Genomic DNA, 13407 nt, shown 5'->3' with positions numbered 1-13407 from the left:
TTCTTTAAACCAGTGAATTTTAGTGATAGGATTGCAGAGGGGACTGTGGTGGTTTTGCTGTAGTTTGAATAATAACATTTGAATCCCCACTACATGCCACATAATAAGTACAAAACACTTAGAGTATTATCTCATTTAACTCTATGACAATCCCATGCGGTGGGTATCAGTATTATCCCCATTTTATGAATGTGTTGCTTAGGGTATGAGAGATCAGGTAACTTGTCCATAATTACACAGCTAGTAAGCTCATTTAAACCCAGGCACTTATATAACTTTACAACTAGTATTTTTAACCACTACAATCTCCTGTAGTTTAAAGATGCCACCTGTCAAAAGCAAGCACCCTGAATCCAGCTAGGTAGGGGTTGTGGATTCTGGAGAATCTAATTTTTTAAAATGTGCTTTTAGGAGATTTGGAAGTTTAACAAAGGCTAAGAACTACTGCACTAGGCTATTAGTTCACCAAAGTGGAGCACTGGCAACCTCTGAGAAATAACTCATGGTCATAAAGTTCAAGTCTCAAATTCCAGTTCACTGATTAACTAGAATTTACTTATTACCCACCCCCCTATTCCAAAGTAGTTTAAGAAAAAAAAAAGTCTAGCATTTTCTTAAGAAAAAAATAGAACTGCTGGTCTGTACTGTCTACATCTGAGAAACTAAACAAAGGTCAATAATGTTTCCCATGATTACTCTAAGGCAGTTAGATCTTTACTGAAAGAAATGCTCAAAGTAGGGATATTTCTAGCTCTGGAGCCTCCTCATTTTCCAAATGAAAAAAAATCCTGTTTTTTTAAGCATCCTCTAACTCAGTTCACATTTGTACTACTGAGCCAGCAAATAACTGAGGTCTACAACAGTGTGTGCAAGAGAACTGTGTGATACAATATCACAATACTGTATATTGGATCTGGAAGGGACTTTGAATCTCCTAATTCACAGATGAGGAAAATGAAGTCTAGAAATTTAGTGATTGGCCCAAGGTCACATAGTTATTTAACAGCAGAAGCAGCTACCCCAGGACAAAAGCCAAGTTTCTTATTTCTCAAGCCAATAGCATTTTCACCACACCAAAAGCTATGTTTTTGTTCATAAACTTCTTATAATTCATAGAAATCAGCACATTAGCCACCAACCCTAGGAATCAGATCTGCAGTCTAGTTCTGATTTTTTAAATTAACTATCTGACTCTGGGCAAATAACTGTAAAATAAATATAAATCTGCCTTGGCCAGTGTGGTTCAGTTGGTTGGGTGTCCTTCCCGTGCACCAAAAGGTTGCCAGTTTGATTCCTGATCGGGGCACATGCCTGATGTGGGACATGCAGGATGCAGCCAATTGATGTTCACACTCACACTGATGTCTCTCTCTCCCTCTCCCTAAAATTCAATATAAATATTTTCAAAACCAACAAATAAATCCTACCCTTCCTAGGTTACAAGTATATTTTAAAAATCAAAAACTAGCTGGGCTCTGCTAGCTATGGCTCAGTGGTTGAGCATCGACCTAGGATCCAGGAGATTGCAGTTTGATTCTTGGTCAGGGCACATGCCCGAGTTCCTGGCTCCATCCCCAGTGGGGGGCATGCAGGAGGCAGCCGATCAATAACTCTCTCATCACTGATGTTTCTCTCTCTTTCCTTCTCCCTTCTTCTCTCTGAAATCAATAAACATATATATTTTTTAAATAAAAAAATAAAACTTACAAGGGTAATACATATGAAAATAATTTTGGAAAAATATGTAGAATTAAGGTATACTTTCATATTTTCTTCTAGAGGTAAATAGGTACTGGTCAAATCTTGTAAATACTATCCCAAATAGTCTGAACTGAAAAGCTTTGAAAATCATTGCTCTAGGTACCTAGCATTTCAAAACTTTTATAGACAGGAAAGGGCTAAGGATCTGAGGGAATGTTACTTCTAGGGCTGCCACTGTCAAGTCACCATAAACACAGAGATGCCCCCATGCAGCAGAGGGAAGCCCCCAACAGGGACAGAACTACAGTTCGCCTCACCTGGAAGGGAGAGAAAGCAGGTCACGACAGTGGTCCCATCCAGGACCACATTCCTTTCTCTCCCACAGGATTTCTACCCATCAATGAATCTCCTGCCAATGATGTATCCTAACTGAACATAACTTTATAGTAACAGATATATTGCTGTAAAATGTTCCCCTCTCTCTTTACTTAAGGTAAAACAACCCTGAAGCTATTTTTCAGAAGTATTTCTGTTACAGGGAAGAGAGGAAGCAGGAAGGAGAAGGCGGAGGATGACCAGGTGGGAGAGAAAGAGCCGCAGGTGAACAGCAGCTGTGATGGAACGTAAACCTGAACTGAAAGTCAGAAATCCTGGTTTCCAATCCCAGCTCTGCCACTAGCTAACTAAACCACCTTCTTCACAGTGAGCTACCTCATCAAAAAATAAAGTGTGTGGGAGGGGTTGCACCCAAGAATGAGAATACATCCTAGAACAAGATATCCCCAAAGGGAGTCCTTGTCCAGAGCTTCAGAGTTGAGAATGACAACTGTGCACAGGAAGTAAAAAACCTCTTAGGTTGCAGGAGAAAGGAAAATTTCTGATTATTCTGCCTGGGGATAGAAGATTGTTCAAAATTACTAGGTACAAATTACTACCTAGAGAACAGTAGAGGGAGAGTCCATGCAAGTTGCCAATTCAACATAATCTGAGTAGGGTTCTTTATACCAGCGCTAGGCATTACAGATTCAGAGATGAATATCAGAGTCTCTGCCTTAAAGTGTTCAGAGTCCAGTTAGGGTTTTGGCTAAAGACTAAGAGAAAAATGGTGCCTGTCTGACTCTGTCCTCTCCCATCAATGTTATAAAGGAAGCAATGACATCTAGAATCTTCATATTTGGAACTCAATTAAGAAAAATGAGGCTTAAACAAGTTAACTTCAGGGTACCTAAGTTTCTAACTTCAAACCCAGTGATCTTATAGACATGATTAGTGTGGCCATATGAATGTCAACTAGCTACATTAATTAAAGTCCCATTAACCTACAGGATAAAGAAAACTTTAAAAATTATATCAAAATTCCTGCCTATAGTTAATAATATGAAAGCCTCTTATAATAGACTTGCCTTATTCATAAATCACAACACGTTTCTGTCTTCAAATCCCCACTAGCCTGTACTCCACCTCCAAGTTAAAGACCAGGACCACTGTCCAAACCATTTCTTCCCCAATGGGTGATGCAGGTCAAGTACTCCGGGTGCACTGGTTGAATCAGTGATCTCCAAAGCCCCTTCCCAGGTCTAAAATTACCTGACACCTGACATCAAAACATGACCAATAAACACCTAAAGGCCACACAAAGTCACAAATATATATGCTTAGCTCATCCTGAGAGCTTCCAAACTACTGCTTCTACAAGCTTTAAGTACATTTTCGCAACTACAGGAACAAATGCAGATCTTACTACAACATATATTTTGTCCTATGAGTAACACAAAATTAGGATTTCCCAATCTTGATTTAAACAACTTTATGGATAATAAAGTAGAAAAAGAGTAAGAAATATTAATTACAATCAGAAAATTGTGACTGTGTCTCTACAATGCACACTAACTGAATAATCCTCTAAAACTTCAGCTGTAGAATTTATTTCTGGTTTTTGTGAAGATCCCTGAAAAACGAATAAAAACACAGGAGGGAGAACTCTGAAAGGGAGGGTTTTACAAGTTGGGAATACTTTCCTATTTGCCTATAGATTTTTTTAAAAAGCGGGTCAAAATCTGATTAAAGGGAGATTGCTTCTGCTTTTCATTAATGTGCATTAAGACCAATATTTTTTGACTACTTAGTTAACCCTGACAAACCAACAAAGCCTCATTCTGAAATCTGCAATGTCCAGCACCATCATTTTTTCCCCCCAAGATTAGCAGGTCAAATGATATAAACAATGCCATAAAAAATTAAAAAGTGGAGGCCTATCTGGCAGAAGTAGAGAAGAGGGGGATTTTCTAGACAAGCCACCATCGTAATTTGGCTTTAAAGACTGGGATCAAATTCTAAACGCCAAACTGAATTTGAATAAAAGCCACGGGGGGTGGGGGGGGGCACGGTTAAACACTGTGAAACACAACCTCTTCTAATTTCAATAATTCCCAAACTATTTGAATGGATTTGACTCCACGCAGACAGCTCTGCAAAATGACTTCCCTTTCTCTTTCACAACCACAACCCTACACAGACCGCCCCCCACCCCCAATCCTTGGGAGTACAATTAAAAAAAAAAAAAAAAAAGGAGGGTGAAGAACTAGGCTGTCCGCTTTCCCAAAAGAGGCAAAACTGTGGCCAGGGCCCCACCAGGCCGGCAGGCCCGGAGTGCACAGACGCCAGGTGGGACGGGCAGGGACGCCTCGGGCCCACGGGGTGGAAGGCTCGCTCCCCGCGGGGCTCACCCCCGCCGACGGCGCGGCGCAAGGCCAGGTCCTCCGCCCGCGGTGACAAATCACAGCCAAGGGCGACGCCGGCGAGAGCGCGCGGCGGCCCGCCAGCCGCTCCGCCCGCACCCGGCCCGCACCCGCCCGGCCCCGGCGCCGCCTGCGCCGTACCTGGCGAAGAAGTCGGCGAAGCCGCCGCTCCGTCGAGCCCGGGCGGAGGTCCCCGGGAGGCCCTGCTCCGCGGCGGCCGAGGGCCCCGGCGGCCCCGCCGCGGGCAGGGGGTCGCGGGCGCCCTGGCGGCGGCTCACCTCGAACGTGTTCCGGGAGTTCAAGCGGACGTCGGAGAAGCCGCGGCGCGGCTCGGCGCCCGCGCCCGCGCCCCCGCGAGTCCTCTCCGCCGAGGTGGCGGGGAACGAGCCTTCCTCGGGACCCCGGACTCCGGCTCCCGGCTGCTCCAAGTCCTCGCCGCCGCCGGCCGGGCTGCGCCCCGCGCCGCTTCCCGCGCCCTCGGGCTCGTCCGCGTCCGCCGCCGCCAGGCAGCAGCTCCGCAGCGGGTCCTCGAGCGGCGCGGCCCAGTCGGACCGGCGGCCCGCGCCGTCCGCGCCCTCGTCGCCGGGCCCCTCCGGGCGGAGGCGGCGGGGGCGCGGGTCCCTGCCGCCGCCGCGGGCCGGCCTGTGAGCCTCCTCCCGGTCGCGACAGCCCGCGTCGGGCAGGAAGCCCGAGTCCCCGTTGGTCATGCCCCCGCGCCGCCGCGCGCCGGCCTCCGCCGCCTCCGCGCCCCGCTGCTGGGAGCCCGAGTCCCGCGGGCTGGCGTCCGCGCGCGGGGCTGCCGAGGGCGGCGGGGCGCAGGGCTGGCCGGCGGGCGGCGGGCAGGAGCACAGCCCGGGCTCCGGCTGCCCCCCGGCCGCCGCGAGGTACCGCCGAAGGAGCTGCCGAGGCGCCGCCGCCGCCTCCTCCCCCTCCTCCGGCGGCTCCACAGCGCCGACACCTCCGCCAAAGCCGCCCGTGGCCCGGATCATCTTCCCGTCCTGGCCCGCGGACTCGGGCGCCGGCACCGGGAGCAACTTGGGGTTTCTTCCCGAGCAGGCTCCCGCATCCTCCGGACCCACCATCTGGGCCGGGTGAGCGCCGCCCGAGGCAGCGGCGGAAGACTCCCGGCGCAGGCTCGGCGGGGACACTCCTAGGCGCTGGGGCCGCGGCGGCGGCCGCCGCAACCTCCCCAGGCCCGCCCCTCCCACCCGGGGTTCGGGCAGTTGCGGGAGGGCGGGCCCGCGCCGGGTGGTGCGCACGCGCAAAAGCCGGACCGGTCAAGCGGGGCCCCGGCGATTCCGCGAACCATAGAGATGCCAGCTAGAGAGACCCCCTCCGTAATCCCGGGCGGCCCCTCTGGGCTGCGCCTTCCGCACGCCGAGGCTGGCCGGTCCCCCGAGGATGGCCGTTCTGCAGGAGCCCCGCGCGGCTCGCTTAGCGAGAACCCGCTGGGCGTCCGTAATTTACAGGAGCAGGATACGGGACGTCAGATGTGAATCCTTCCAGCTCGGTTGCCTGTTACACCCACCTTCTCCTTCGCCGCTGCCACAGTTTAGGGCTTCGCCTCCTGTCGACGCCCTCCCTTCCTCTCCCACGGTGCTACTAACCTCCTCTCTCCTACCCAGCACCACACCGCATCGCAGCGCTCCTTAAAGATTTCCTGTATCACTCGAGAAGGGAGGGGAAGTCGAGTCAGGCAGAGAGGAGCTACTGAGATAATTCCAGCACCCTGTGAAAATGGATTGAAATGGGGTGATAACCACTGAGTGAGATGAAGCGTGGTTAAGTAGAAATCACCAGACGTGATAACATCGATTATAAGGAGGGATTTAAGAAGGAGGAACAGAAGTCTTGAGATTGAAACTGATGTGGTTTGAAGAAATCAGAATTGGAAAAACTTGATTAATAGAGGAAATATATCGGGTAAAGGCAAAGACTGGGACTATCCAGCATGTAGTTAGAGTCTAAAGCTTGGGTTAGAACTTGGATGGAGATGCAAGTTTTAGAGCCATCTGCAAAATGCTGCTAAATGAGTCATGAGTGACATCACCTAGGAAGAAAGAATAAAGATGGGGGCGTGGCAGAGACTCAAAAGTGTCATTTCAGGATAGACAAAGAAGTTGTATTGCAAGGGATTAAAGAGGCACTACTTGTGGATAAAATGAAGCGGCAAATACAGACCACTCAGTGAGGGAGAGGGCAGAAGTAGGAGAACGCAGCAGCAGAGGCGGCAGCATTGTCAACCTTTAAAACTTTTTCCTTGTAAGTATATATACATATACACAAAGGAGTGAATATAACCTATAATGAGTGATAATATATATGTCTTAAGAAATGGGCATCCGACTCTGGCTGGGTAGCTCATATGGTTAAACAATCGTCCGGATACACCAAGGTTGTGGGTTCAATCCTTGGTCAGAGCACATATAAGAAGCAACCAATGAGTGCATAGATAAGTGAAACAACAAATCGGTTTCTCTCTCTGTGTCTCTCAAATCAATATTAAAAAAACACACAAATACCCATGTACCCAGTACCCAGTTTAAGAAATATCAAATGTGTTTTATAATGAGCATTTTTTGAAGGCCCTAAGGAAGGACTAAGTGACATGGGCATAGTTAGCAATGCATTTATTATCAAATCTTCCAGAAAAAAATGACTTCCAGCACACAGGTGGAGAAGTTACCATAGGAAGAGAGAAAATATTTACAAATCATGTATCTGATAAGGGCCTAGTATCCAGAATATACAATTCATACAACTGAACAAGACAACCCAATTATAAAATGGGTAATGGACTTGAACAGACATTTCTCCATAGAAGATATGCTAATAGCTATTAATAAGTATATGAAATGTTGCTCAATATCATTAGTCACTAGAGAAATGCAAATCAAAACCACAATGAGATAGCACTCACACCTGCTAAGATAGCTATAATAAAAAAGTGGGAAATAACAAGTGCAGAGAAAGTGGAACACTCATACATAGCTAAAAAATTGTAAAATGGTACAGCTGCTGTGCAAAATTCCTCAATAAGTTAAATAGAATCACCATATGACCTAGCAATTCCACTCTTAGGTATATACCCAAAAGAGTTGGAAGATGGTCAAACAAAAACTTCTACATGAATGTTGGCAGCTGCACTAATTATAGAAACCAAAAGATGGAAGCTAAAAAATGTCTATCAGAAGAGGAATGGATAAAGAAAATGTGGTATATCCATACAATGGACTATTAGCCACAAAAAGGAATGAAGTACTGATAGGTGCTACAAAGTGGACGAATCTCAAAAATTTTATGCTAAGTGAAATAAGACAGACACAAAAGGTCACATATTATATAACTCTATTTATATGAACTATCCAGAACAGGTAAATCCATAGGGAAAGAAAGCTGACTTATGATTGCCAATGACTGGGGAAAGGGGCAAAGAGGGAGGGACTGATTAATATATTTGGGGTTTTCTTTTGGGGTACTGAAAATGCCTTTGAACTGATACAGGTGGTGGTTTCATAACATTATGATGGTACTGAATTGCACCTTTTTAAATGACTGTATTTTTTGTGAGTTTCACCTCAATTAAAAAATTTAAGTTATATAGGAGATGTCTAGACATAAGTATAGTTATATGGTGCTAAAGATGAGGGTAGCTGAGAGTCTAACCTCAATCTTTTGTCTTTTCAGTGTTTTCCCTCTCTGCCTAGAGAATTTATCCTTGTAATTTTCTTCCTGCTGTCAAGCCTTTCCTAACTAACTTGTTAACTTATTCCTTTTAGCTGCCACTCTATTTCTTCATCTATGAAGTCATTCTGTTTTTAAACTTCAGGTTTTCTAAATGGTTTATTTTGTTCATCTCCTTCCTCTCCCATGGTCAATAGCAACAAAGGATTTATGAACCATACTAGCTCATATCACCCTACTATTTTCTCAGTGCAGACTTCAAAACTGAAACACATTTATATTTTGTAACTTTGTCTACAATCATATGTATTGCGTAATACTAAATTATATTAGTTCTTGTTAGTGGTTTTATTTCCCACTTTTTCAACAATAAAAGTTTCTGTCTTATCTTATAAGTAATATATCTTACTTTACAAAGAAAAATATCTACTTTTAAGGTCTAGCTTTTTTTTTGCAGTCCTTAAGAGTTTGACATTAAAAACTTTTGATACCATATTGCCACATTACTTCAACTGTAGGCATAAGTAATTTATCCTGATACTTCCCTATAAATCAGATCAAACTATTATTAAGAGAAGATAGTCACAATCTCTGCTGTAAAATATTAATTAACTTAGTTAAAATATGAAAAACTATTGGTATACTTGGATTCTTATATTTTCTAAGAAAATTTGACTTTCAAGGAAATTCTCAAAATACATATAATTGGTCATATTCTACATGTCTGACCCAATCTTCATTACTGAAGGGTGAACTATGCTACCATTATCCCATATTATTATTTTGCTACAGTTGTACTCACATGAAACAAAAGGCTTCAGAGCTCCTCATATTTCTCTTTAATCCTCAACCTTTCTCTCCTTATACCGAATTCCCAAATAGCCTGCAAATGTGCTTTACCATCTATCATGTTAAATCACCACCATCACATACCCTTGCAGTAAAGTTCCTCAAACTTAGCTGCACATTAGTAACATTTAGGAAGTTTTAAAAATACTTATATTTGGGCCCCCACCCAAGACCAGCTAAGTCAATCTCTCTGGAGGAGGAGCCCTAACACTGGTATTAAAAGCTACTGCAGTAATTCTAATGTGCAGCCAAGGTTGAGAAATACTGCCTTATAGCTACAGCCTTATCTCTTGGCTTCCCTGAACTAGCAGGCTTCTTTGAAAAGATGTTTATGCATTATGCACCTCCAGATGCAATACCCTGAGAAAGATACAGTGTGTGAGAATGTATAAACTCAACCTAATAGCACAAAACCGTCAGACAAACTCGAAATGAAGAAAATTCTATTTAAAATATGAAATGTGGGGGGACTCTGTTCTTCAAAAAATATCAGTATTATAAAAGGCAAAGAAAAGCTGTGGACATGTTCAAGATTAAAGAAGATTAAAACAACATGACAACATGCCTACCCTTAAACTGGATTTTGTACTAGAGGAATAAAACCACATTCTATCAAGGAAATCATTAGATCAACTGACACTACTGTCATATGCACAGTGGATTAAATAAAGGTGTCAAAGTAAATACAGTGGTACCTCGGTTTTCTAATGTAGCCCGCTCCAGAAGACCGAGTCCTGAAACGTTCGAAAACCGAGGGATCCATAGCCAACAGCTGGGCCTCAGGACCTTGCCCTCAGCGGAAGCCGCAGGGCATGTTCCACTTCCGAGGCCTGCATTTCCTTCCTGGTTTACTGCGTTCGTAACCCGAAATGTTTGTCAACCGAGACGTTCGAAAACCAAGGTATCACTGTACTGATATTTACAACGGATAATTGCTATGTCAGTTCTGTAAGAAAATACTTCTAGCCTGGCCGGGCATGGCTCAGCAGTTGAGCGTCGACCTAGGATCCAGGCGATTGGGGTTTGATTCCCGGACAGGGCACAAGCCCAGGTTGCGGGCTCGATCCCCAGTTGGGGGCCTGCAGGAGGCAGCTGATCAATGACTCTCATCATTGATGTTTCTATCTCTCTCTTTCCCTCTCCTTTCCTCTCTCTGAAATCACATTAACCTTTCAACCTTTTAAAAGAAACACTTCTCCCTTAGTTTTCCATTACTCTATTGTTTCCTTTTTTCCCTCCTACATTGTTAGCTGTTTCTTCTAAGTACTCTTTGGGAGGGTTCTACTTCCTTAATCAAAATGCTGTGGCTTTCTATTCTCTTAAGGCCAGAGACAAAATCTTTTTTCAGGACCTGCAAAGCTCTTCATTCTCTACTTGTCTAGCCTCTTCTCCCAATTCTCCCCCAAACTCCCTGAATTTACATTGGCCTTCTTTGTGTCCTGGCTACTACAAAGCTCTTTCTCCAAGCTTGTGTGTCTAGAATGTTCTCCATGATGACCTGGGTCTTTGTTGTCTACACTCCAGCATCATCTCACATTTATCTTCTCATCTGTTTCAGACACATGGCCCCTTTCTCTGTTCGCGTGCTAAGTAAGCCCTTACTCCCTAAGATCTTCGCACACACGTTTGTCCCCCTGCCTGGAGGGCTTTTCCCCACCGTCAATCAATCTCCTTACTCTTTTTCAGGACTCAGTTTGTGTTTTTTTAAGTTGACTTTAGAGAGAGGGAGGAAGGGAGAGGGGAGAGAGAGAGAAAGAGAAAAAGAGACAGAGAGAGAGAGATTGAGACATCGATTTGTTGTTCCATTTATTTTTACATTCACTGGTTGATTCTTGTGCATGCCCTGACTGGAGATCGAATCTGCAACCTCGATGTACTGGGACCACGCTCTAACCATCTGAGCCACCTGGCTAGGGTAGGACTCAGTTTTAATGTCAGCTTCTCAGAGAAGCCTTCTTTGACCTCTCCTCCAATTGCTTAGATGCCAGTTATATGTTTTTATAACACCCTTTTTCTTTGTAGTCAGTATTACAGCTGTAATTTTATGTTTTGGGGGGGCTAGTATTTGTACGTATACACACACACACACACACTACAACTCAAGCTCTGAAAGGGAGTATGTCTGTTTCATTCATCTTCTTAGCAATAGTATCTAGCACAGTGTCAAGCACATAGTAGATGTTCAACAAACAGTTATTAAAGGAATACATAAATAAACAGACGAATAAAGCTTTCAAAATATGTATCTAGTCCCCAGGAAATTCCCAACTCAACAGATTAAGCAGATGTATAATCCTCAAGACTGACTCAGAAACTGCCCAATGCTGATTCCTATTTATACTCCTGGACACATGCAATTTCATCATCTATGGATAAATGTTTAACCTAAAGATGATTTGTTATGTGGGAGTATGCACTACTGAAACCTGAAATAACCATAGGTTGTCCTCACCATGTACTGATGTGAAAACTGTGAGTCTGAGATGATGAACTGATTAAACAAAAATATGATCAATATGTCCATTTGAAAATTGGTTGACAAGATGTGGAATATTTTTGGTCACAAAATCCAAATGAAATTTCTGTAAAGCAATGGGAACAAACAACCTTCTTTGGGACTATGTGACTTGGATTGCTATTGAATTCATTTTCAACTTCCACAAATGGTTTAAATTCCATGCATGCCTGGTAAAGCCTCAGCTGGTAAGAGAGGGTGACTAGGACTGAGGTTGTGGATTATAGTTAGATTACATGTATTGAAAGGATGTACATTGCAGATTAGCTCAGCAGGGTGAGATATGTGTTGAAAATGAATGATAGATGATCACAGAGCAGCTGCTGTTTGGTAAACCACAGCGAGACAGCCACAAACCAAGAGACAGATGGAATGTTTTAGAAATGCACACTGGGCACTGGCTGGTGTGGCTCGGTTGGTTGGATGTTATCCTGTGCACTAAAAGGTTACCGGTTCGATTACCTTGGTTTCGGGCTTGATCCCTGGTAGGGGGGCATGAAGGAGGCAGACAATCGATGTTATGCTCTCACATCAATGTTTCTCTCTCTGTGTCCCTCTCCTTCCTCTCTCTCTAAAGATCAATTTAAAAAAAGAAAAAAAAGAAACGCACACTGGTCCTAGGGGAAGCAAACTGATGTCACATGTCAGGAGGCCAGATATTGCAAATCCTGGGAATCTGTCATAAGGAAATCATTCAAAAGGATAAAATAAAAGTTATACAAATATGCTTATAGCAAAATATTTAATAGCTAAAAATTATAAATTACCTAAATTTTTAATAATATGGGAAGTATAGGAAAAACTAGGTATATCAAGTATTTCTAGAGAAATATTATATAGATAATTAAAATGACAAAAATGCAGAAATATGAGGACAGTTTACAAATAATATTAAATAAAAGTTAGAGATACAAAATTGCATGTCAAATTACAATGATGTATAAAACTGCATATCTAGCTTGATAAAGGTCAAAAGGATAGATATGAAAAGAGAATGATGGAATTTGTTTAGATTTTTAAATATTTTTCCTTTTTTGATATTTTAAAAAGTGATTAAATGGTAACTCTTTAAAAGAATGCTCTAAAATTCATTTCCAAATACATGCCATAGCTATGAATTGTGAAGAAACAAGAGTTGCAAATATTTTTTTAATGCTGTAAGATGGCATTCAGCTACATTTGGAGGAAAAAAGCATTTATAAGCCTACATTTTAAAATTATAGACAGACAGGTTCTGCAAATAGTTGCTACTACTATAATCAAGTGAGTGCTCTCACATAAATTCAGGATAAGGAGGATTAAAGTCTGTCAAGTGTGTTTTCAGAAATGTTTGGGGCCAGACCTGAAGTAGGTTAAATATATATATTCCCACTGATGTCTTTATCTTGATTACAAAAGTATAACAGAAAGCTATTTGGCAATAGAACAGAATGTAGAAATTTTTAAACAGCCACAATTCCATCACCTGGAAATAATCAATTTTAATATTAATTAAATATTAACTTAATATTCTTTCACAGATTTAATTTGCTGTTGTTTCTCATTCTATGGATGAAATAAAATATATCTAACCAACTCCATTACTGGACATTTTGATGGTTTCCAACTGTTTACTATTACAAACACCTTTGTGGTTTAATTCCTTGTATATAAATATTCATACATATCTTTGGCTATTTTCTCTTAAAAATTTTTCAGAAATGGAATTAATAAGGGAAATGAAATAAACATACATTTTAGTTTTTCTTATACTTGAAAGCCAAAGGTTTTGCATTGTTTTACACATTTTCTTCCCATGTCCAATCCATTAAATTCTATCCATTAAATTCTCATCCATCCTCCAAAAGCGAGTTTTAAGCTCTATTTTCCAAGATAATTTCACTGAGTCCTACAATGCTCACTGATCTCCCACATCTTTTA

General features: G+C 42.9%; 1 protein-coding gene across 2 annotated transcripts in view; it reads right to left on the bottom strand.

The window, feature by feature from the left end:
• TBC1D12 (TBC1 domain family member 12) overlaps positions 1–5612 on the bottom strand; it is a 66359-nt gene extending 60747 nt beyond the window's left edge. The window contains exon 1 of one of the 2 annotated variants that reach the window (XM_081158624.1): positions 4581–5612. In XM_081158624.1, the coding sequence (XP_081014750.1) occupies positions 4581–5521 (941 nt within the window). In that variant the 5' untranslated portion in view covers positions 5522–5612. The remainder of the gene's footprint in view (positions 1–4580) is intronic. The other variant, XM_081158625.1, reaches the window with a different exon arrangement.
• Between the last annotated feature and the right edge of the window lie 7795 nt (positions 5613–13407).

Source organism: Miniopterus schreibersii (assembly GCF_964146895.1).
Source record: "Miniopterus schreibersii genome assembly, chromosome: 14".
In the NCBI taxonomy this organism is placed as follows: domain Eukaryota; kingdom Metazoa; phylum Chordata; class Mammalia; order Chiroptera; family Miniopteridae; genus Miniopterus; species Miniopterus schreibersii.
This window is presented reverse-complemented; position numbering and strand designations above follow the sequence as displayed.